The 23976-nt window shown below is 40.1% G+C and overlaps 3 protein-coding genes and 1 long non-coding RNA gene across 4 annotated transcripts; all 4 read left to right on the top strand.

The window, feature by feature from the left end:
• The first annotated feature begins 668 nt into the window (after nucleotides 1–668).
• LOC137720130 (TMV resistance protein N-like) lies at nucleotides 669–2279 on the top strand. Its single transcript, XM_068459141.1, has 3 exons — nucleotides 669–1132; nucleotides 1286–1786; nucleotides 1873–2279. Exons 1-3 carry the CDS (start codon nucleotides 678–680, stop codon nucleotides 1949–1951), a joined length of 1035 nt encoding a protein of 344 aa, XP_068315242.1. The 5' UTR covers nucleotides 669–677; the 3' UTR covers nucleotides 1952–2279.
• A 4048-nt stretch (nucleotides 2280–6327) lies between these two features.
• Nucleotides 6328–9542, top strand: LOC137721136 (disease resistance protein RPV1-like). The gene is made up of 4 exons (XM_068460249.1): nucleotides 6328–7305; nucleotides 7426–7643; nucleotides 7865–9035; nucleotides 9210–9542. Exons 1-4 carry the CDS (start codon nucleotides 6328–6330, stop codon nucleotides 9540–9542), a joined length of 2700 nt encoding a protein of 899 aa, XP_068316350.1.
• An 8880-nt stretch (nucleotides 9543–18422) lies between these two features.
• On the top strand, nucleotides 18423–19792 carry LOC137721562 (uncharacterized). The gene is made up of 3 exons (XR_011066653.1): nucleotides 18423–18721; nucleotides 18896–19325; nucleotides 19411–19792. It is a non-coding gene; the product is annotated as an uncharacterized lncRNA (long non-coding RNA).
• A 1420-nt stretch (nucleotides 19793–21212) lies between these two features.
• LOC137721134 (probable protein phosphatase 2C 75) lies at nucleotides 21213–23739 on the top strand. Its single transcript, XM_068460247.1, has 4 exons — nucleotides 21213–21674; nucleotides 21979–22365; nucleotides 22957–23074; nucleotides 23348–23739. Exons 1-4 carry the CDS (start codon nucleotides 21213–21215, stop codon nucleotides 23737–23739), a joined length of 1359 nt encoding a protein of 452 aa, XP_068316348.1.
• The last annotated feature ends 237 nt before the right edge of the window (nucleotides 23740–23976 follow it).

Here is a 23976-nt window from a genome sequence, read left to right as displayed (position 1 = left end):
TTTGCAAATTAAAAAAATTATAAAAAGAAAAAAATAATAACGTGCTACTTCGTTGCCATTGAATTTCCCTGATACATTACTAGAAGAAGACATGAGAACACACATAAAGCATTTCTTTTTCGTTTTTTGTTTAGATGTTTGATTTAGTCATTAATCGGGATTGAACTTATGTCTTCAACTTCTTTCCACCGTGGTAGTAAAATGTAACTTGAAGGTTTATTTTTTGGGAAAAGGATCCTCGCAAGATCTTTTTCCAAGGGATCTTAGGAATCTCGTGATCTCATTCGTTCATCGTACATCGTACGATTAGAAATCATTTTAAAATTTAAAATTAAATATGAATAGTATTTAACACAAATTGACCGTACGATATATGATGAACGAATAAGATCACAAAATCCCTATGATCTCCAGAAAAATGATCCGGCAAGAGTCCTTTTCCTATTTTTTGTACCAAAATTCAAGATGTTTTATTTTTTAAGTATATTGTTTGGCCTGGCCTGACTTGGATTTTATTGATATTTCATGTCCACACCTACACGCTTTTGACCGAGACCAGTCATCTTCCTATCGATCGGACCAATATCCAGCAGTCCTTTTATAGGGTACTAATCAATCCAGTATTTCAGTTGTTATCCAGCGGTCCTTTTATAGGGGTACTAATATTGTGCTTGTTAATGGCTGCTTGTTCTGTATCATCCGGTGGTCGATATGATGTGTTCATCAATTTTAGACGCGAAGACACTCGCAAGATCTTTATCGGCCATCTTTACAAAGCGCTGGTTCAGAAATCAATATACACCTTCATTGATGGTGACGATCCGGAGCTCCCGACAACTATCCAAGAGTCAAGGCTCTCGATTGTAGTTTTTTCTAAAAACTATGCTTCTTCCACGCGGTGCTTAAAACAACTTGTACATATCCTAGATCGTGTGGATACAAAGAAGCATATAGTGGTGCCCATTTTCTATCAAATAGATCCGTCTGATCTTCGTAAACTCGCTGGAAGTTTTGCGAAAGCTTTTGCTCAACATGATCACGACCCTAACGCCAACATCGATGAGGTGCAGAGCTGGAGGTCCGCTCTAACTAAAGCCGCCAATTTTTCCGGTTGGGCTTCACGAGATTATAGGTAATTTTATTTAGCTACTTTCTTTCTTTGAGCTTTTCATACCATTTGATCTGTTAAATCGGTGTCACAATATTTTGTGTACGTGTTTTACTAGAATATATATGGCATTACGGCTTAAGGAAATTGTGCAATACTGCTTTTCAAATTCCACAGGGATGATGCCAAGTTTATTGAGGGAGTTGTGCAAGATATTTTTAATCAGTTACTCCAATTCAGCAAAGTTTTCGTCTCTTTTAGAGGTGAAGACACTCGCAAGGGTTTTGCCGCCCATCTCTCCAAAGCTCTGCATCAGAATGTACTCAGCACCTTTAGAGATGTTTCAGCGGATATTAAAGGCGATGAATTCAGCAGTCTTTTCAAAGTTATTCAACAGTCAAAAATTTCGATTGTAATTTTTTCCGAAAAATATGCTTATTCCCGTTGGTGCTTAGACGAGTTGGTCGCAATCCTGGAATGTGCAGACACAAACAATCAGATTGTGTTTCCCGTTTTCTATGGAGTAGATCCATCTGATGTTCGTAAAGTCAAAGGGCACTTTGGGGCTTTTGATAGACACATGGAACGTTACAGATACAATAAGGAAAAGGTGACGCTTTGGCGCTACGCTCTAGCTAGAGCCGCCAATTATCCTGGATTTGTACGCAATAATTTCAAGTAATTTTTCTTTACAAAATCTTAATATTTTTAGGTTCTAATTTTGACCTTTTCAATCTAAGCATACTATTTTTCATATTGCACAGGGATGATGCCGAGCTTATTGAGGCCATTGTACAACATACTTGGAGAGCCTGCCGTGGCTTCGAACGGATCTTGAATTGAGAGCTTGAATGAGACTGTAATCAAATACCAGAGCTTTTCACCGAGTATAAATTACATGGATGAACAAGAACAGTTTTGGAAATAGTTTCAACTTTCAACACCAAAGCATAATTACGTTGAGGGATATATTGTGGGTTTTATTGCTTTTGAATAAACAAATTTCTGTAAAACAGTAGAGAGTGTCAATTAGGTGCTGTTATTGAGGACATTCATCGACTGGCTAGGCCACTCACTAGAATATCCCCCGAAAGCATGTATTTAGGGAGGTGAACTTCCTAATGTGGACAGATCTTATTTCTATGATCGTACTATTACAATTGTTTTGGCGCGTAATGCTTGTATCTTTGATTGTATGAGTATGGATGCGGTAGGGATCTTATTTCTATGATCGTACTATTACAATTGTTTTGGCGCATAATGCTTGTATCTTTGATTGTATGAGTGTGGATGCGGTAGGGAATTTAGTTTGTAACTGGTTGTGTGGTTGTGCTCCTTTTTTTTCTGTATAAAATTTCTCTCTTGAAATAAGGTGTCTTCTATGGCGTAGATGTCCTCTAGAGTCTTTGCCGCCCAGTTTTAACCCACATAATTTTGTTCATCTTAGCATGAAATATAATGACATCGAACAACTTTCTGCCTTTTTGTTTCACCTTACCCTCATATAAGCTTCAAAGATATGTAGGAACGCTTTTGACGCCGACAATAAAAGGTTCCTACTTCTGCTGTGAAAAATTATTGTCACTCTGACCTGAAATTCTTGGTTTAAGTGACTGTTGGAGGTATCGGATTGTATTAGCCATATATCTTCCTTGAAAATATTAAAATTTTGCAGAAACCTTATTGAGAGCTTACCTGCGACAATGAATTGACTTCTTTGTTTAACAACTCTCAAACTGGAAGCTTGCAAGAGACTGAAATCAATACCAGAGCTTTCATCAAGTATAACTTCAAAGGTTCTCAACCGGTTAATATACAGAAATGAGCGACGCTTTTGATAGAAGGTACAATGCAGAGAGATTTCATTACATTTTATATAAATATCATGTTATTCAACACTTATGTTTTAAAACAGAAGGATAACTTCTAATTCCTGTATCAATCTATTTTTCAAATTTATTCAAATTTGCCGGCTTGGTGGATGCTTCAGCTCTGATATCTGTCAGTGGTTCATAAGCTTTGTCTGATGGAGGCAATGTGTTCTCTATAGACTATGGTGTTTAGCGGTAGCAAGTCAACAAGCACTGATCCCAGCTCCTTGAACTCGGAGGAAACTTTGGATGCACGCTTTGTTTCTGGGGATATTGTGATTTGTGACAGTGAATAAACCTAACGTGCAGAAGGGACTGGTGGTGAAAGATGGAGGAGGAAGAGGAGGATGAGTAGGTATGATTTTGCCAAACACAGCTGCATCACCTAAGAATGCGGAGTTTCACTTCTATATATGCCAATCGTGAGGAAATGCAAAACCGAAGCATGTTGCAGCCCCAAACATCATCATGAAAACTCTGAAGTGGAACTTCGTGTTCTTGGCAAAATCACAGGTAAGAGTTGCCAATCAATATTTCAGATGTGTTCTGTTTCTTTATATTGCTTTTTGTGTTTTTCTTTATGTCTACTCAATTGATAAAAGCAGTATTTCGAATTTTCAGTCAGTGGCAGGTTTCACTCTACAGAGGAAGAATGATGCCGTCAATAAATAAGCAAAATATACCGGTATGTGTATACTGGTAGCAATTCACCAAGCCCTGATCCAACTTCCTTGTTTTGCAAGCAACTTTGAATTGCCGTGTTGTTGCCAGGGAGACTGATTTGTTACCGTGGGATGAGTTCGGGAGTGCAGAAGGGACAGGTGGGAGCTAGTAGGCATGATCTTGGCAAAACAGCTTGCAAGTGGAAAGGGAAGTTGTGGCAGATTGCCAACTTGTTCCTGCTTTTGACACTTCGCACAACTGTTACTCTAGCATTATGTTTAACTGGCCCAAGAACCTCTGCAACTCTAGCATTTCTTGGGACTCAGTTGGAGTCCGCCTGCAATAAAGTCTGCCTTTCATGACAACACGCGTAAGCCTCTGCAAGACGCCTCAACAGCTGCGGATTCAACCCTGTATGATGAAGGTGCACACCTCAATAGTTAGCCTCCTTCCTCAACCTCAGAACAAAATCAAAACAACAACGTGCGTTGAAATGTAGAACTATTCATAATTTCTCAATTCCCAATTGATTTTAGAATATAAGAGATCAGGCAAGAAGCTTTGTAGAGTTGCAATAACCTATGGAAGTGACGCAGGACGAAGCACGAGAGATACACACGTAAGCCCTCGAAGAATACAATTTTTGAGTCCACCAGATTTTGGTTGAAAACCCAAAGGTTGTTTTGTTTAATTGATTAACTTGATGCTTACAAATGAACAGCCAAATGGCTTAAATAAATATAGTACATCTGTTGGCATAAATTGAACAACAAACAAAAAGTCTGAATTTTTATTATAAACTTAAAATTGTATTTTGGAGGCTGAAACAATTCCAAATGGCCAAAATTCATGAGTTTGACTCGTGGCGTCGTTCTTTTTCCTAAAAGGTACTAAGTGTCTAATTCGGAGCTTGGATGCCAAATAGACAAATTCACACTGCATCCTTTTGTCTTTTGACAGTTCATCTCCTCCTCGATTCATTCAGTCATTTGTTCTACGTCAGAAATGCTCTTGTTAACGTGTCACGTCTGAAATCATGAGCTCTAGGAAAGAGGAGAAAATTACCATTGGATGGTAAGTGCACACGGGCTTTGGGCCTTACATGTTTCCAAATGACACCAGTGCGCACTTTAGCCCATTCAACCAAGTCCAATCTGAATCGCTTTGCCGACAACGGAGGGAGGGAGTGAGGGAGGGCGTTGACCTGCAATCTCAGCATCCCTCCAATTCAAACAATTTCTGAAGACCAGGTATTTCACTTTCATCGGATGTTCATGGCGGCTGCTTCTTCTTGTTCTTCGTCTTCATCGGACAGTAGTTGGAAATATGATGTATTCCTGAATTTTAGAGGGAAGACACTCGCAAGATCTTCATCGGCCATCTCTACAAAGCTCTGAATCAGAAAGCAATCAACACCTTCATTGATGGCGAAGAGCTTCGAAAAGGCAACGACCTTTCGGAGCTCCTTACAGCTATTGCCGACTCGAGGCTATCGATTGTAGTTTTTTTCCGAAAACTACGCTTCTTCGACGTGGTGCTTGAAAGAACTCGTCCAGATACTGGAATGCATGGATACACAAAAGCAGATAGTGGTGTCTGTTTTCTACGAAGTGGATCCATCCGATATTCGTAAACTCGAGGGAAGTTTTGCAGAAGCTTTTGCTAAACATGAAAGCCATTCTAACGTTGATGTGAAGGAGGTGCATAGCTGGAGGTCCGCTCTTGCTAGAGCCACCGATTTATCCGGTTGGGATTCAAAAAATTATAAGTTTAATTTGTTCGCATGCATTTGCTATTAATGTATTTTTACTGTATAAATCCACGGTTTTGATCACAACTAACTTCCTTACATATAGATGGCTAAGCGTTCACCAATTTGATTAGTTTTTGCGTATTTATGATCAAGAAAATTAACATATTTTTACTGTACAAATCCGGGGTTTTAGTCACAACAAGTATTGCCCTTCTAATTGTTCAGTTTTAGTTTTCTATTTTGGGCTTGTTATAAAACTTAACTTTGCTTTGACTCTTTCGTGATGCTGGTTCTAAAACTTCACAGGGATGATGCCAATCTTATTGAAGATATTGTAGAGGATGTCTTTAGCAAATTGATCCATATCTCATCAAGCAAAGCCGATGGCTTGTTGAATTGTAATCTTGTCTTGGCCCAAAGATAATTGATCCGGCCCATACACAAAGAAAGATCCATGCACATGCTAGAGAATTCTAGCAAAGTTCAAGTTGGTGGAAGAGTCTAGAAGAATGGTGAGGATTCCACCAACATACAAGATTAGTATAGATAATTCTAGCTTAGGAAGGTAGTGGAATTATCTAGATATCTCTAGCATGATGTTTTCATGCTTCTCCAAGGTTCCATCCATGCCTATAAAAGGAGAAGGCATCCACACCATTTGGAACAACCAAGAGAGCAAGTAGCAAGAAGTGAGAGTGTCAAGTAAGAAGTAAGAAGAAGCAACAAAGCTTCTAAGAGTGTTTGAGTGTTTCCTTTTGTACTAAGTTTGTGAGTAAATAAAAACCTTGTGTAATACTTTGAGAATTCTTTCTTTCTCTTGCCTATCAATTCCGTTGCGTTACATTTTTCTTTGTAAGATAAACCTCTCCAAGTAGTGAAGCATTTTTAAACCCCAACATGGCTTGGTTGGAATGGATTACCACATAGATGAAATGAAGTTACTATTACGTCCTGGGGCGAGTAATGTTTTTGCTGTTGGAATATGGGGTTTGGGAGGTATAGGCAAAACCACCATCGCTCGTGCTGTTTATGATGAAATCGCTTGTCAATTTGAAGCTTGCTGCTTTCTCGAAAATGTTAAGGAAGGCTTCTCGAATAATGGTGCAGTACATATGCAGGAAGTGCTTCTTTCTAGAATATTGAAGGAAAAGGTGCGGAGTTTTGGCACGTTGGATCGAGGTTCCAAAATGATAATGAAAGGGCTACGAAGGAAAAAAGTTTTCATTGTTCTTGATGACGTTGACAAATTATCCCAAATCGAAGCCTTACTTGGAAAGCAGCCTTCATTTGGTGGTGGAAGTAGAATCATTATAACAACAAGAGATATGCAATTACTAAGTGGAGCTGATGCTGTATATAAGCCCAAGAACTTAAGTGAGCCAGAAGCTCTTGAACTCTTCAGTCTGTATGCCTTCAAAACCAACCAACCCACAAGAGATTATGATCATCTCTTGAGGCTTGCCATACAACATGCTCATGGTGTGCCTTTAGCGCTTAAAGTCTTGGGAGCTTTGCTTGATAACAGAAGTGTATGGGAGTGGGAAGATGTGTTGAAGAAAACAAAGAAAACCCAGCTCATGGGAATTCAGGATGTTCTTAGAAAGAGCTTTGGTGGGTTAGATGAATCAGAGAAGGACATATTTCTAGATATTGCATGTTTCTTTAAAGGGATGGAGAAAGACTATGTAACTAAAATTCTTGATAGTTGTGGCTTTTATCCCCATAGTGGATTAGGAGTGCTAGTTAACAGAACTCTCATCACTATATCAGATTACGATACGCTTGAGATGCATGATTTACTGCAAGAAATGGGGTGGGAAATAGTCCGCCAAGAATCTGATAAAGATCCTGGAGGACGAAGCAGGTTATGGATTTATGAAGATGTTCATCGTGCATTAACGCAAAATATGGTGAGATATATTCATTACCTCTTTCTTTTAAGCATGTAATATTGAGTAGAAAGCGGAAGTATGACAAAAATCAAATTTGGATATTTTCACACATTGAATTTCTACTGTTTGGTTATCTAGGCTACAAAAGCAGTTGAAGGCATAATCCTCGACTTGGCCAACTCAGAAGAGGTATACTTCGAAGCTGAAGCTTTTGTTAGAATGACAAAACTAAGACTTCTCAAGATCCATTGCAGCCGATCCATGGTAAACGCATCATGGGAGGACCGATCCCATCCAAATGATGACTGTAAACAAAATATGAGTGGGGATTTAAAATTTCTCTCTCATGAGTTGAGGTGTCTATGCTGGCATGGGTGCCCCTTAAAGTCCTTGCCATCCAATTTCCACCCCAAGAATCTTATTGATCTTGAAATGCCCTATAGTCAGATTGAACAACTTTGGGAAGGAAGCAAGGTACAATATTCATTTTTCATATGTTTCTTTTGAATGGTTAAGTTGTCAGATGCCTTATTATTTATTGGATGTTTTCCTGGTTGTTGTTGCATCGTCTGGAAAGGTTGGAATTCATCGATTTAAGTTATTCTCAATACCTTAACAAAATCCCGGATGTCACTGAAGCAAAAAATCTTGAGATTCTAAATCTTAAAGGTTGTTCAAGTTTAACTGAAGTTCACCCATCGGTTTCAGATCTTACCAACCTTGTTTTTCTGAGTCTAAAAGAGTGCAAAGAACTTCAGGTTCTTTCAAGAAGAATTCACATGAAATCTCTTAAAACCCTTATTCTTTCTGGCTGCTCAAATCTTGATAAGTTTCCAGAGATTTCAGGAAGTATGCAGGAGCTATCAGAGCTTTATCTAGATCGGACAGCAATTGAAGAACTTCCCTCATCGATTAGTATTCTTATGGGGCTTGTTACTTTGAACCTGAATGATTGCACAAAACTTAAAAGTCTTCCAAGCAGCATTTGTCAACTAAAGTCCCTCAGATATGTTACTCTCTCTAGTTGTTCAAAGCTTAAAAGGTTTCCAGTGATTGCAGAAGATATGGAAGGATTAAGAGAGCTTCATTTGGATGGAACACCTATCAAAAAGCTGTCCCCATCAATTGAACGTCTTAAGGGGCTCGTGTTATTAACTATGAAAAACTGCAAAAGCCTTGTCTGTCTTCCGAACAGTATCTGTAAATTGGAATACCTTACCGGTCTTGCTCTCTCTGGGTGTTCAAAACTTTATTATTTGCCTAAGGACTTGGGGAATATAAAATCGTTGAGGGACGTTGATGTAGAGGGAAGTGGTATAGAACAACCATTCTCTATGTCGAGTTCAATCATGCCTGCAACATTATCTGGTAGATGGAAGGCAAAGAATGTCCCATTTGTATCATTGTTACCAAAACCATCGGCTCATAGACACTATGAAAACCTTGTATGGCTTGATTTAAGTGACAGTAAACTGATAGAATTACCGGATTCTGTTACGAATCTAATTCATTTGATAACATTAGTGTTGTGCAGAAACAATTTTGAGAGGTTACCTGCAACTATGGATCGACTTCGTCGTTTAAAAAATTTCAACTTGGAAGCTTGCAGGAGACTAATATCAATACCACAGCTTTCATCAAATATTACTAAGATAGATGCACATGATTGCACAACTTTGGAAACAGTTTCAACACCAAACCCTCATTATATGAATCTTTACTTCATATTTTCTAACTGCCTCCGGCTGGTACAAAAAAATCCATTCAGGGATATTGTGGAAGTTCATTGTCATGATCAGGTTTCTCTCACACACACACACACACACACACACACACACACACACAGGCAATGCTACCAGTACGTACACAAACACATGAAAACACAAAAGTAAACCCAATTAAGTGAGCTTTCATTGTTGCAGGGTAATCATCTCCGGCAATTTTCCTTTAATATGTCTCTTCCTGGAAGTGATATTCCAGATTGGTTTAGCCAACAGTGTACAGGGTCTTCGGTAACTGCGCGGCTACAACTGAATTTGTTCCACAACAAGTTACTGGGATTTGCTATATGCGCTGTTAGTAATTTCAAGAGCGCTCATTACTGTGCATCTAATTTATCTGTTCAATGCTTTTGCACCTTCAAAGGAAATCACCATGAGTACAGCTCCAATATCTATATGCTGGATTGGGATTTCAAAACTGACAGATTCCTTGAGTCGGATCACATGTTCTTAGGATATGTTCCTGTTGAATAAGAAGAGTATCCAAGATAACTCTAATGATCCCAAGAAGAAGAAAATAGAGCACACTCTTAAAGAAAGCTCACAAAACAAACTAATTAGCAAAGCTTTTCTTATTTAGCTCTAGGCTTTGTTTTTCCTTGGATGATTTACAATGCTTGAGGACTTGGGTATTTATAGCAAACCAAATGAAAGCTACACCACACACTTACTTCACCTACAACATCCACCTACTTCACCTACAACCTCCACTTACTTCACCAACCTCACACACTTACTTCACCAACCTCACACACTTACTTCACCTACAACATCCACCTACTTCACCTACAATTGACATTGATTCTCAACACTCCCCCTCAATGTCAGCTCTCATTCTTTGCACTGTGCTGAGCAGACAGCGAAAATTTTCGAGCTTGCCTGTACTTAAACTTTTTATGAACAAGTCCGCAACTTGATCATTCGTCTTGACCTGTCTCATCTCAATCTCTTTTTGTAGAACCTTTTCTCTGATAAAGTGGTAGTGCACTTCCACATGTTTAGTTCTTGCATGAAAGACTGGATTTTCCGCCAAGCGAATTGCCGATTGGTTATCACTGTACAATGGTACTGGATAATCTACTGGTTGATGTAGATAACTCATCAACTGTATTAGCCATGCATTCTCTTGAGCTGCCATTGCTGCTGCTCTGTACTCTGCTTCAGTGGTTGACAATGATACCGTCGGCTATCTCTTGCTACACCAAGAGATGGTTCCAGAACCAAGCTTAAACACATACCCAGTTGTTGATCTCCTGGTGTCATGATCTCCCGCATAGTCAGCATCACAGTAACCAACTAACTTGCAGTCTTCACCTTTCTTGTACAAAAGACCATAGTCAATTGTACTCTTCACATATCTTAGTATTCGTCGAACTGCTTCCAAGTGAGGCTTCTTTGGATTTTGCATGTACCGACTCATCACACCAACTGCATAAGAAATGTCAGGTCGAGTCAAGGTTAAGTAGATCAGACTACCTACCAATTGTTGATACATCGTCGCATCTTCCAAATCTTTTCCTTCATGTGCACTCATTTTGACATTTGGCTCCATCGGCGTAGAGATCAGCTTGCATTCGAGCATTCTGAACCTCTTCAATAAATCTTTGGAATACTTCTGTTGACAGAGAAATATTCCTTCTTGTGTGCGATCAACCTCTAGACCAAGGAAATGCTTGAGTTGACCAAGTTCCTTCATCTGGAAACAGACTGATAAATTCTCATTCGTCTGAAGAATTTCTGCCTCATCATCACCGGTTATGATTAAGTCATCCACATACACTAGCACAATAGCTAGCTTTCCTTCATTGGCTTTGACAAACAAGCTGGAATCTGCGGGTGTTACTGAATAACCACTTTGTGTTAGAAATTCAGCAATCTTACCATACCACGCCCTGGGTGCTTGTTTCAATTCGTAGAGTGCTTTCCGCAGTTTACACACATATTCAGGATGATCTTGGTTCTGAAATCCCATTGGTTGGATCATGTAGATCTCCCGATCCAGCTCTCCATGAAGAAAAGCATTCTTCACATCCATTTGCCACAGATTCCAGTCTTTGTTGGCTGCAAGTGCAAGTAAGACTCGTACTGTTGTAAGCTTCGCCACTGGACTAAACGTTTCATCATAGTCTAGTCCGTACTGTTGAGAGAAACCACGAGCTACCAATCGTGCCTTATACCTCTCGATTGACCCATCTGGACGACGCTTTATCTTGTAAACCCACTTGCAGGATATGGGTTTCACATCTCTTGACTTTGGCACGAGATCCCAAGTCTGATTTTGCTGAAGTGCATCAAGCTCTTCTTTCATAGCTATCATCCACTCAGAACTCTGCGATGCTTCTTCGAACGTCTCAGGTTCTGTTGCAGTTGTTTCTTCAATTATGACTGCATTGGCGTATTTGGGATTTGGTCTCCGTGCTCTTGTTGACCTCCTTAGTTGTGATCGTGGTGTTGATACTTCCACTTCACTAGGTCTATCTTCTTCTGGTTGTTGATATATGTTAGCTTGGCAAGGGTTTTGGGGCACTGCTTGCTTAACATCATCACCATCAAGCAAATCTTCAGACTCATCAGGTCTCGACTGGATTCGAACAATTTGCTCCCTTATCTTTTGCTGCAACTTATCTTCTATCTCTCTTGAATCAGGCAACGCCTCCTTTTCTGAGCACCACCAAGAAGATGCTTCAACATCCCATTCTTCATCCATAGCTAGATATGCTATGGCATTCCAATCATCTTCACTTTTCTTCTCTGAGTTGGCAACATTACTTTCTACTGGCTTTTTGAACCAGCAATCATTCGCCATATGACCCTTCTTTCCACAATTGTAACACTTGCCCTCAAATCTTTTATTATTCTGGGACTGACCACGGTTGCCGTGATACTTCAGAGCTCCCCCTGGCCGAGAACTCCCTCCTCCTTGATGACCTTTTTCCTTGTCACCATTTCTTTTAGATCCACCACCAGAACGCTGCTTAAAGCTGCCTTTACTTTTGGTGTAGAGCGCTTCCTCCTCACCTTTTAACGAGACCCCTCCCATTTGCTTTGCCAAAGATTCTTGATCGGCAAGCAAATTCTCGAACTCAACAAGTGATGGTTGGGTCGGCCATCCTTGTATAGCGGCAATGAACCCTCGATATTCGGGTCTCAAACCATGGATAATTATTCTCTTCATCCTGGTTTCCCCAATAGGAGCTGTTGGATCTAATTCTGAAATTTCGCGGCATATCGACTTCACCTTGTGAAAGTACTGGGCAATCGTCATGTCGTGTTGTACCATCGATAGCAGCTCATTCTCGAGAAGTTGCAATTTTGTATCGTTCCTCTTCGAAAAGAGTGTAACAAAAGTGTCCCATGCTTCCTTTGGCGTTTTAGCATCCCGAATGTGCTCCAACATTTCTTCTTCTATTGTGGTCTTTAAGGCAAACATTGATTTGTCTGCTTTAATTTTCCACTTCCGCAAGACGCCGTTAGCATCTTCCGCTGCCGGTTGTGTAACTTCACTACCACCGACAACCTCCCACAAGTCTTGACCTTGAAGGTAAGACTCTATACACGTTGCCGACGTGTTATAGTTTTGGTTGTTGAGCTTCTTGATTCCTCCAACAACTTGAAGATCACCCATCGTATCGGCAATACTTTGACTACACCGAACAAGCTTGAGTGACTACCGTGCAGAGTAATACACTACTCTCGACACAAAGAAGCTCCCTCTCAAGGTTTGTGATAACCCCAGCAATAATCTCAAGAAATCTTTTCTGATGTGGAAGATCAGTCAAAACTGCAACCACAGAGCATACTCGGAAATTCAAGAGACTTTACAACCAATGCTCTACCAAGAACGATCCCTGACCGACTTGGCTCTGATACCAATTGTTGAATAAGAAGAGTATCCAAGATAACTCTAATGATCCCAAGAAGAAGAAAATAGAGCACACTCTTAAAGAAAGCTCACAAAACAAACTAATTAGCAAAGCTTTTCTTATTTAGCTCTAGGCTTTGTTTTTCCTTGGATGATTTACAATGCTTGAGGACTTGGGTATTTATAGCAAACCAAATGAAAGCTACACCACACACTTACTTCACCTACAACATCCACCTACTTCACCTACAACCTCCACTTACTTCACCAACCTCACACACTTACTTCACCTACAACATCCACCTACTTCACCTACAATTGACATTGATTCTCAACAGTTCCATGGTCTAAGTATGACTTGATTGAAACGGGAAAGCAGGCCTATGAACGTTGTTACACTGAGGCCACATTCAAATTTGTTGTTAAAGATGGAGGCTACATACGTGATTTTAGAGCAGCAGTACGATACCCTTCCATCAGAAGGTGTGGAGTTCATTTTATTTATGCAAATCATGAGTAAATGGTGTTGGAAATTCAACTCAAAACAAGTTGGTGCTAGCCATTGTTGAAAATCAATGTCAAAGTTAGGCATTGAAAGTTAGGCAATGTTAGGTATGGTTGAATAAAAATTATTAGGTGCAATTAATGTGTTTTGTGTTGTAATAAATAATCTTAGTTTAATCATTTGGTTTCCTATAAATACCCAAGTTCTCAAGCATTGTAAATCATCCCATCCCACTTCCAATTGTGAAGAAGCTTGTAAGCTTTCTTATTCCAATAGTTTGTAAACCTTTTCATATATCAAAGTCCAAGTGTTTTGCCAAAGCTTGTTGCTTCCCTCCTTTCTCTATTTCTTTCTTTGTCCAATTTTATTTGAGAGTACAAAGTGAAAGAGGTGTGATAGAGTTTGTAAACTTATCACCCACATATTTTGGTATTGAGTTAGTAAACTGTCAAATACCAACAATTGGTATCAGAGCCAGAATACCATTCTGGTAGGAGCAGCAGTTATGGCGTCCAACTTAGTGCAACTCCAAGTTCCCACATTGAAGAAAGAAAATTATGAAAGATGGTGCATCCAATTCAAAGCATTGTTTGGATCACAGGAGCTATGGGAAGTTGTCAGTAGTGGGTATGTTGTACCCACTGCCGAGCAAGAAGCCGTATATACTGCGGATCAAAGGAACACTCTCAAGGACTTACGAAAGAAGGACCAAAAGGCGCTGTATCTTCTATACCAGGGTTTGGAAGATTCAACGTTCGAGAAGGTTGCAGAAGCAACAACGAGCAAGCAAGTATGGGATACACTCAGTACAATCTACAAAGGAGTAGATCGAGTCAAGAAAGTGAGGTTACAATCACTTCGAGCAGATTTTGAAACTGCTCATATGAATGAAGGGGAGAGCATCTCCGACTATCACTCAAGGCTCATTGTGATAGTAAATCAGATGAGGAGAAATGGCGAGAGACTCGATGAAGTACGAGTTGTGGAGAAGATACTCCGGTCACTCACATCTAAGTTTGAGCATGTGGTGACTGCCATTGAGGAATCCAAGGATTTGGAGGTGATGAGCGCAGAAGAGCTACTAGGATCCCTCATAGTTCACGAGCAACGCATTCAGAAGAATGCAAGCCCCACAACGCTAGAGCAAGCTTTGGAGTCAAAGTTGAATATTGACAAACCAAATAAAGGTCGTGGGCAGTGGAACTCACGTCGTGGGAGCTCATCCAACCGTAGCCGAGGACGAGCCCGAGGAAGAGGTCGAGGCTATGCACAAAATCAAGGTCAGTCTCAGGAGTGGAGATCTACTCGAGGAAATGCGCATATCCAGTGTCACAACTGTAAGCAATATGGACATTATGCCAATGAATGTTCACATAAAAATGGTGAGCATGTCAACATGGCAGAATCAAGTGGAAATACTGATGAAGAACTTACAGTCTTACTAGCACACCATGATTCCAGTAGCCAACAAGATGTTTGGTATTTGGACTCTGGTGCAAGCAATCACATGTGTGGAAAGAAGGAGTTTTTTGCCGAACTCAAAAAAGGGGCCTATGGATCTGTAAGTCTTGGTGACTCCTCAAAGTTGCCAGTTGAAGGCAAAGGGAAGATCAAGATCATCCAGAAGGATGGAAGAGAAGAATACATCTCCGATACCTACTACATACCAGGTATGAAGAGCAACATTCTGAGCATTGGTCAACTGCTCCAGAAAGGGTACATTATACATATGGAGAACATGCTTCTCACTCTCAGGAATGCAAGGAGAAAGCTTATTGCACGTGTTCGAATGTCAAAGAACCGGATGTTTCCGTTGAATTTGAACACAAAGATTGGAAGCTGCAACATCGGTGTAATGGAAGATGAGTCATGGAAATGGCATCTTCGATTTGGCCATCTTAATTTCAATGGCCTAAAGTTGCTGTCAAGTGGAGGAATGGTTCGTGGTCTACCCCAGATTGAAGCCACACGCCAAGTATGTGAAGGTTGTGTGCTTGGCAAGCAAGCACGACTATCGTTCCCTGTTGGTGATACATGGAGAGCAAAGGCACCACTGCAGTTGGTGCACACAGATATATGTGGTCCATTGGATCCCATGTCTTATGGAGGTAATAGGTATTTTATTACCTTCATTGATGATTTCAGTAGAAAGACTTGGGTCTATTTTCTCAAGGAGAAGTCAGCTGCCCTAAAAATTTTCAAGGAGTTCAAGGCACTCACAGAGGCAGAAAGTAACCACAAACTTGTGGCTGTGAGATCAGATAGAGGTGGAGAGTACACCTCCAATGCTTTCCAAGCATACTGCAAGGAGCAAGGAATTAGGCATCAACTTACTGCTGCCTATACCCCACAGCAAAATGGGATAGCCGAAAGAAAGAATCGAACCATCCTTGACATGACAAGGTCCATGCTTAAGGAGAAGAATTTGCCAAAAGAGTTATGGGCAGAAGCTGTAGCTTGTTCGATTTATTTGTTGAATCGATGTCCAACAAAGAGTGTCAAGAGGATGACACCACAAGAGGCTTGGAGTGGATACAAGCCGAATGTTACACACCTAAGAATTTTTGGGTGTGTTGCATATGCTCAAGTTCCAGAAGCCAAGAGGAGGAAACTTGATGATAGAGGTGAGAAGTGTGTGTTTGTGGGCTATAGTGAAGAGTCCAAGGCATACAAGCTCTACAACCCACTAACTGGCAAACTAGTGGTTAGTAGAGATGTCATCTTCAGTGAGGAAGAGACATGGACGTGGAACAACAAAGAAGTCAGTAAAGAGAAGATCGTCTCCACTGATTTTGAAGAACCAGAAGTTGTACCACCGATTGAGCAACAGCCTGCTCAAACAATCACAACAACTCCAGTGCACAGAATTGCAAGGAGTGGTCCTACATCTAGTGAGGAAAGCAGCTCCTCAACTCCAGTGAGGTTAAGGAGTCTCACAGAGATTTATGGACAAGAAGAAGAAGAAGAAACCAACCTTTTCTGCTTGTATGCAGACCACGAGCCTTTCTCATTCAATGAAGCTGTGGAAGAAGATTGTTGGAAGAAAGCCATGGAAGAAGAGATCCATGCCATCGAGAAGAATGACACTTGGGAGCTGACAAAGCTCCCACCAAATCAGAAGGCTATTGGTGTCAAGTGGGTTTACAAGATCAAACGCACTGCAGATGGGAGTGTGGATCGATACAAATCAAGGCTTGTAGCAAAGGGCTACAAACAGAAGTATGGAGTGGACTATGATGAAGTCTATGCTCCAGTTGTGAGACTTGACACGGTAAGATTGCTAATCTCTCTTGCCGCACATCATAAATGGAAAATTTATCAACTAGATGTCAAGTCAGCCTTCCTTAATGGAGTACTTGAGGAAGAAGTGTACGTGGAACAACCGGAAGGCTTCCAAGTACAAGGAGAAGAAGATAAGGTGTATCGTTTGAAGAAGGCTTTGTACGGCCTCAAGCAAGCACCACGAGCTTGGAACTCAAGGATCGACAACTACCTTCACCAAAATGGATTTCAGAAATGTCCATACGAGCATTCAGTTTACATGAAGAATGGTGAAAAAGGGGAGTTCTTAATTATTTGTCTCTATGTAGATGATTTATTGTTTACAGGAAACAATGAGGCAATGTTCCATGAGTTCAAGCAATCCATGTTCAGTGAATTCGAGATGACTGACAATGGATTAATGTCATACTTTCTTGGCATAGAAGTGAAGCAAGAAAGTGATGGTATCTACATCTCTCAACAAAGGTACATGAGAGACATATTGAAGAAGTTCAATATGGACAAGTGCAACACTGTCAATACCCCAGTCGCAACTGGATTGAAGCTGTCCAAAGGAGGAGAGGGTGAGTTTGTAAACTCAACAGTGTACAAAAGCCTCGTTGGAAGCCTAAGGTACCTTACAATCACAAGACCTGATATAGTTTATGGTGTTGGACTCGTGAGTCGATACATGGAAACACCAAGGGAGTCTCATTGGCTGGCCGCCAAGAGAATTTTGAGGTACATAAGAGGTACTCTAAACTATGGTCTATTTTATAATTTTGGTGAAGATGCAAAATTATTTGGTTATTCAGATAGTGATTGGGGAGGTGACCAAGATGAAAGGAAAAGCACAACTGGCTATGTGTTTTTTCTAGGATCAACAGCTTTCTCATGGACTTCAAAGAAGCAATCAATTGTTGCTTTGTCATCATGTGAAGCCGAGTATGTTGCTGTAGCCTCAACCGTGTGTGAGGCAATTTGGTTAAGAAATCTGTTGAAGTCAGTGTGTCATCCACAAGTGGAATCGACTGTGATTCACGTAGATAACGTGTCTGCAATCAAACTTGCAAAGAATCCTGTTCAACATGGAAGGAGCAAGCACATTGATACCAGGTTCCATTTTCTAAGGGACCATGTGAAGCAAAAGACAATTGAACTTGTCTACTGTCACACCAAGGAACAAGTGGCAGACATCTTCACAAAGCCATTGCCAATTGAAACATTCCGGCTACTGCGTGAAATGCTAGGAATGAAAGCGTTTTGATTTGAGGAGGTGTGTTGGAAATTCAACTCAAAACAAGTTGGTGCTAGCCATTGTTGAAAATCAATGTCAAAGTTAGGCATTGAAAGTTAGGCAATGTTAGGTATGGTTGAATAAAAATTATTAGGTGCAATTAATGTGTTTTGTGTTGTAATAAATAATCTTAGTTTAATCATTTGGTTTCCTATAAATACCCAAGTTCTCAAGCATTGTAAATCATCCCATCCCACTTCCAATTGTGAAGAAGCTTGTAAGCTTTCTTATTCCAATAGTTTGTAAACCTTTTCATATATCAAAGTCCAAGTGTTTTGCCAAAGCTTGTTGCTTCCCTCCTTTCTCTATTTCTTTCTTTGTCCAATTTTATTTGAGAGTACAAAGTGAAAGAGGTGTGATAGAGTTTGTAAACTTATCACCCACATATTTTGGTATTGAGTTAGTAAACTGTCAAATACCAACAAATGGCCCATCAGGAAGTGTGTAGTGAACCAGCGACAGAAGTTGCTAAATATGCTTAGAGGAACAGTCAGGGTAGCTGCTATACTAAGGCTGGATGGTCAAGCGGAGGAATGCTTCTTATGAGCGAGAGGTGCAACATCCTTCAAGAAATTATGCATCTGAAAATGACCATAGTGAAATAGCTTCACTGGGAATTGTTGATGTCCCGGGAGGAATGGTGGTGATGCAACCCTGCAGATTGGTTACCTCTTCAGTTTCACATTAACAATGTCAAGAAAAGAAGTTGTTTCATCAAAGAGCCTTCTGTGAGTGTCGTTATCTCTGTCACCTTCTGCTGTCTCTGTGTTCATTCCTAGCAAACCAATTTTTATTTTGATTTGTTGACCCAAAAGAAAATTTGATTTGCAGCTTGCAATTGATGGTGGTTTCATCCTCTCTTGGGGAGGCAGTAACTCAATGTGGATTTATACTTTGTGCAGGTTGCTTGATGAAGGGGAAAACAATTGTAGACACGTATACTTTGTTGGAGTTGGAAACATCTTCCAATAGACTTAATCATTTAATGCGTTGCCTGATTGGTTTAATACAAGGTTGTAATATCTACTCTTCTCTACTTTACCCTCATATAAGCTTCAAAGAAATGTAGGAACGCTTCTGATTCCGAGAATAAAAGGTACCTACTTTTAATGTGAAATTTGGCCTGAAATTCTTGATTTAAGTGACTGTTGGAGGTTTCGGATCGTATTCCCCATTTATCTTCCTTGTAAATATATATTAAAGCTTGCAGAAATCTTTTTGAGAGCTTACCTGCGACACTGAATCGATATGTTGTTTAACAACTCTCAAATTGGAAGCTTGCAACTTATAGAGATGCGGGGACGCTTGTGATGCCATTGCCAAGAATAGAAGGTAAAATAGAAGGGAAATTTCTAATTTATGTATCAATCTATTTTTCAAATTTATTTTAAATTTTCTGGGTTGGTGGTTCCTTCAGCTCTGATATTCTGTCAGCGGTCATAAGCTTTGGCTGATGAGGGCAGTGTGTTGTCTATTGACTATTGTGTATATCCGTAGTAAGTCAACAAGCCCTAATCCCAGCTCCATGAGCTCGGAGGAAACTTTGAATCCACGCTCTGTTGGCGGAAACATTGTGATCTGTGACCGTGTGGTTAATTGTAATTCATAGAAGGGACTGGTGGTGAAAGATGGAGAAGATGTACTAGGTATATGATTTTGGCAAACACAGCTGCATCACATCAGAAGATGCGGGGTTCGTTTCTTTATATACCAATCGTGAGGAGGTGCAAACCAAAGCATGGCGCAGCCTAAAAAATCATCATGAAAACCCTGAAGTGGAACTCCGTGTTTTTGGCAAATTACAGGTAAGAGTTGCTGACCAATATTTCAGGTGGGTTGTGTCTTTTTATCTTGCTTTATGTCTGTTTCATTAAGTCTACTCAATTGATAAAAGTAGGCTTTGTTTTTTCAGTCACTGCGGGGTTTCACTCAATTGATAGCGAAAAATACTGGTATTGTGTATACTGGTAGCAATTCACCATGCCCCGATCCCACTTCCTTGTTTTGGAAGCAACTTTGAATTGCTGCGTTGTTGCTGGGAGGATTGTGATTTGTGACCGTGGGATTAGTCCGAAACGCAGAAGGGACAGGTGGTGTGAGATGCATGGGGACTCGGTATGATCTGGGTAAACACAGGTTGCAGATGGAAAGGGAGGTTGTTGCAGATTACCAACTTGTTCCTGCTTTTGACACTTCACAGAACTGTCGCCAACGTTAGCCCTCCGGTTCCGAATTACCACGCCATAGTTTCGCCGTTGGAAGGTGCTTTCGTGAAAGTCGGAGCCTCAGACGCTGAAATCGAAATGTAGAACTATCCATGTTCAAATTCAAATCACATTGATGTTGATCAAAACTAGATTACAATAACTTCATAATTGTTCAGTTTCCATATTGATTTTTTTTTTTTTTTTTGTCAAATCATAGATTTTGTTAGATTAGATGTTAGATTAGCCATTGACCAAATTTGAACCCACGTTATCATGCAAGGGCTGAACACCTTTCTATTACTATGATAAAGGGCCACTTGCCGTTTCCATATTGATTTCAAATCACATGTTTTTGTGGTATAATCATCATGAATTGTCAGTTTGTTGATTGATATAGATGACTAAACGGTTTTTAAATCAGATCAATTTTTTTTATAGAAGACTTTTAGAGGATGATAAAAAAGTAAACTATTCAGATTATATTGTTTGTAGGACAAGACTAAATCCTTCTTATATTAAATGGTTTTGCTACCAATTGCGTTTTTAAGTATAGTTTCACATTGCACATCGTATTTGAAATCTTTAACAAAATTGTAGATACCTTCTGTAATTAAGGTAGTTTTACACCTTACATATTAATCATTGTATTCATACATATTAATCATGTAATTTTCATTTTGTGCTTACTTTGTTTGATTTTACCATAAAATAATGGAATTTCAGTAAATCATTAATTTTCTGTTTCAATGCCACACAAGCTGACAAAGATGTTACTGACATCGACGGTTGCAACAATAGCAAGAAGGCCCCACGTAGTGGCTTCATAGCTCATGCAGAGCATTCTCGTGGCGCTTCCCAACCTTTCTCTCCTTCCACGAGTCACCACATTTTCCAGGACCTTCAACTTTCACGTTTCTCTGGTTTATCCCCTCTCTCATCACTCTCTCTGTATCTTTCTCTGTCTAGATCTTCCCCTCTCTCTTTCTCTCTTTGAAACCCTAATCAAACAATTATGACCCGGCAGCGAGCTGAACTTGTTTCGTGGAAGATGAGGCTGAGGAAGGAGTGGATGTTTGATACTCCGGAGCAATGCCGAGAGCGCCGCCGTCGAAGAATAGAGATGAGGCGGGCCAGGTGGTCCAGCTCCCGCTACCGCCCACCCCCAGTACGTGGTGCTCAGCACATCTCAAATGATCATGATCAGACCTGTCTAATATTATCTGACGAGGAGAATGGAGGGCCAACTGATCATGAGGTGGCGGTGCAGCCTGCAGTACCACCTCCCTGTTATTTGCTTCATAGGAACCCAATGCCGGAATTCAGGACAATGTCGTTCAGTCGGCGTCCAGATCAGATGAGTATGGAACTAAACGATACCGTGTTTGTGAAAGAGGACTTTTGCCGGCTCGATCATGTTCTCCATGGCCAGCCTATTCATTTCTTTGCTGTATATGACGGTCATGGACACCCTCATGTAAGTATTACGTAATTATATATTTATATAAGGATTTTTTATGGTGAAAACATATTTGTCTCATTGAGACAAATTGTTTTCCTGTCAGGCATATAACATTTTCTTGTCAGACTTATATCATAAGACGCTCTCATTGTATAAATTTGACAAGAGAACGAACGTTATATACTTTTAATTTCGTACCCTCTACATTAAGCTATAGCAAAATATTTAAAATTTAATTTAAGATCTTAGTTTAATGTGATAATTTTCCTACTTATGAACTGAGAAGAAGGGAACGTTGTGGCTAAATTCACATGTATAGGTATCCACCGTCTGCAAACAACGGATGCACGAATTCGTAGCCGAGGAGCTGCGGCGCGTCTTTACCACCGTAGGGTGTGCGAATGGTGATGAAAACATGAACTTTGCTTCGCAAGGGCAAGAGGAGGCGAGGTGGCCTGCTCTGGTACCGACGGCCCTAGAAAGGAGTTTCCAGAGGATGCATCGACTGGCCCAGGACACTTGCCCGTGTGGGAACATTGGGCACGCGTGCGGGTGCAAGCCCAATATCAACGCACTGCCTGTTGCGGGGTCCACTGCTGTTGTGGCAATATTGACAGCTCAGCATATAGTGGTTGCCAATTGTGGTTTCTCACACGCCGTTCTTGGCCGCGCTGGGCGTCCTTTCCCACTCTCCCACTGTCATAAGGTTGGTTTTGTATACATTTGATTTGCCTTACAATTTAATTATTTAAAATTGATCACTGAGTTTAGTTTACAATTAGTTTCTGAACTAAAACTGTTAATTGAGGTTTTTGAATTTTACAAAACGTAGACTATAGCTCTAGTATCATATAATCCCGTCTTTTTAACCGTTAGATCATGATTTTTATATTTTCGACTAAAGATTTAACTGTTAAAAAATCCAAATAGTATCCGACACTCTGAATCATCCTAAAAAATCCCCTAAATTAGAGTGAAAGTTTAGAGACTAATTGTAGGTCCTATGTCATTGCATATAATCACATTGCCGAAAAATCTCGTGGAGGGACCAATAATGCTCGTTAAATTCATAGACCTTAAAATAACGGCTATTTGGTTCATTGACGAAATCTACTTGAGGTGCAAGTTCAAGTTACAATTCGCTCTAATCTATCATCCACATGCACTCCTTTCATTTTTTATTCCTAACCCTGGTATTTAATAAAACAAAGAAACATCAATGGACCAAATATTAAAAAAGTGCATAAAAGAGAGAAAAAATATTAGAATTTTACATTCTAATTTTATTATCTATCAGTTGCAATCTGAGAGGTGGAATGAACAAGAAAGGATGCGTGCAGTCGATGGTCGGATGTTCTATCACAACGGCGTTCGTGTATATGGAACTCTCAACATGTCTCTTTCCCCATACCCAAGTAATCTTCAGTTATATCTCTTCTAATTAAAAATTAGTGTAATTAAGTTTCTGAAAAGATGTTGAGCCACAATTGGTGTTATTAGTGTTAATAATGAACTTGTTATACTATAAGTAGGGAATATGTAAATAAATGCACATCTGGTAAGTGATAACATGAGTGAATTGGTAACATCATCTGAAGAAAATGTCATTCTGAAAAGCTTTCCTGCCTCTTCAATGTTAAGTTATTTCTTGGTGCGAATTATTTGATGGATTGTAAATTAATGAACAGTTGAGCACATTTATAAACCGGTTGTGACATTGGAACCTCATATTTCCATAATAAAAAGAGAAGGGGATCAAGATGAGTTCTTGATTCTAGCCAACGACGGCCTCTGGGGTGTGGTGCCCGATGACATGGCCTGCAGGGTAGCTTGTACGTGTCTTAGAGGAGGTGGAGGTGGTGGCAACAGCGGCCATATGAATCGAGCTACAGCTTCAAATCCGAGGAACGTGGAGCACTGTCTTTGTCCTCCAAACACAGGTGGCCATGAGAATGCGACGGGTGGTGTGTTCCTATCGACAAAAAGCAACCTTGCAGCGACATTGTTGTGCCGCCTTGCATTAGCTCGTGGAAGCCATGGCGATATAAGTGTCATGGTTGTCGATTTGAAAAGTGGCTAAGGGGTAGAAGAATGAAAAGGGGAGGGCAAATGGGAAGTTGCAATCGTTTGCTTTGAATACTTTGGCTGTTTAATTGGATTCGAGAAAGTCTCTTATAATGGTATCCAATGGCAGGAATAAAATGCTTAGAAATGTTGTCTCCTTTATTTTCTTATTTCAACTTTATATATTCCAAAATTTTAGTTCTTATTTTAGCCAAGTTTGAATTACCCTCATGATGATCATGTTGTTTAGATT

The sequence above is a fragment of the Pyrus communis genome, chromosome 16, assembly GCF_963583255.1.
Source record: "Pyrus communis chromosome 16, drPyrComm1.1, whole genome shotgun sequence".
Taxonomy (NCBI): domain Eukaryota; kingdom Viridiplantae; phylum Streptophyta; class Magnoliopsida; order Rosales; family Rosaceae; genus Pyrus; species Pyrus communis.
The sequence above is the reverse complement of the archived record's forward strand: the minus strand, read 5'-3'. Positions and strand labels throughout refer to the sequence as shown.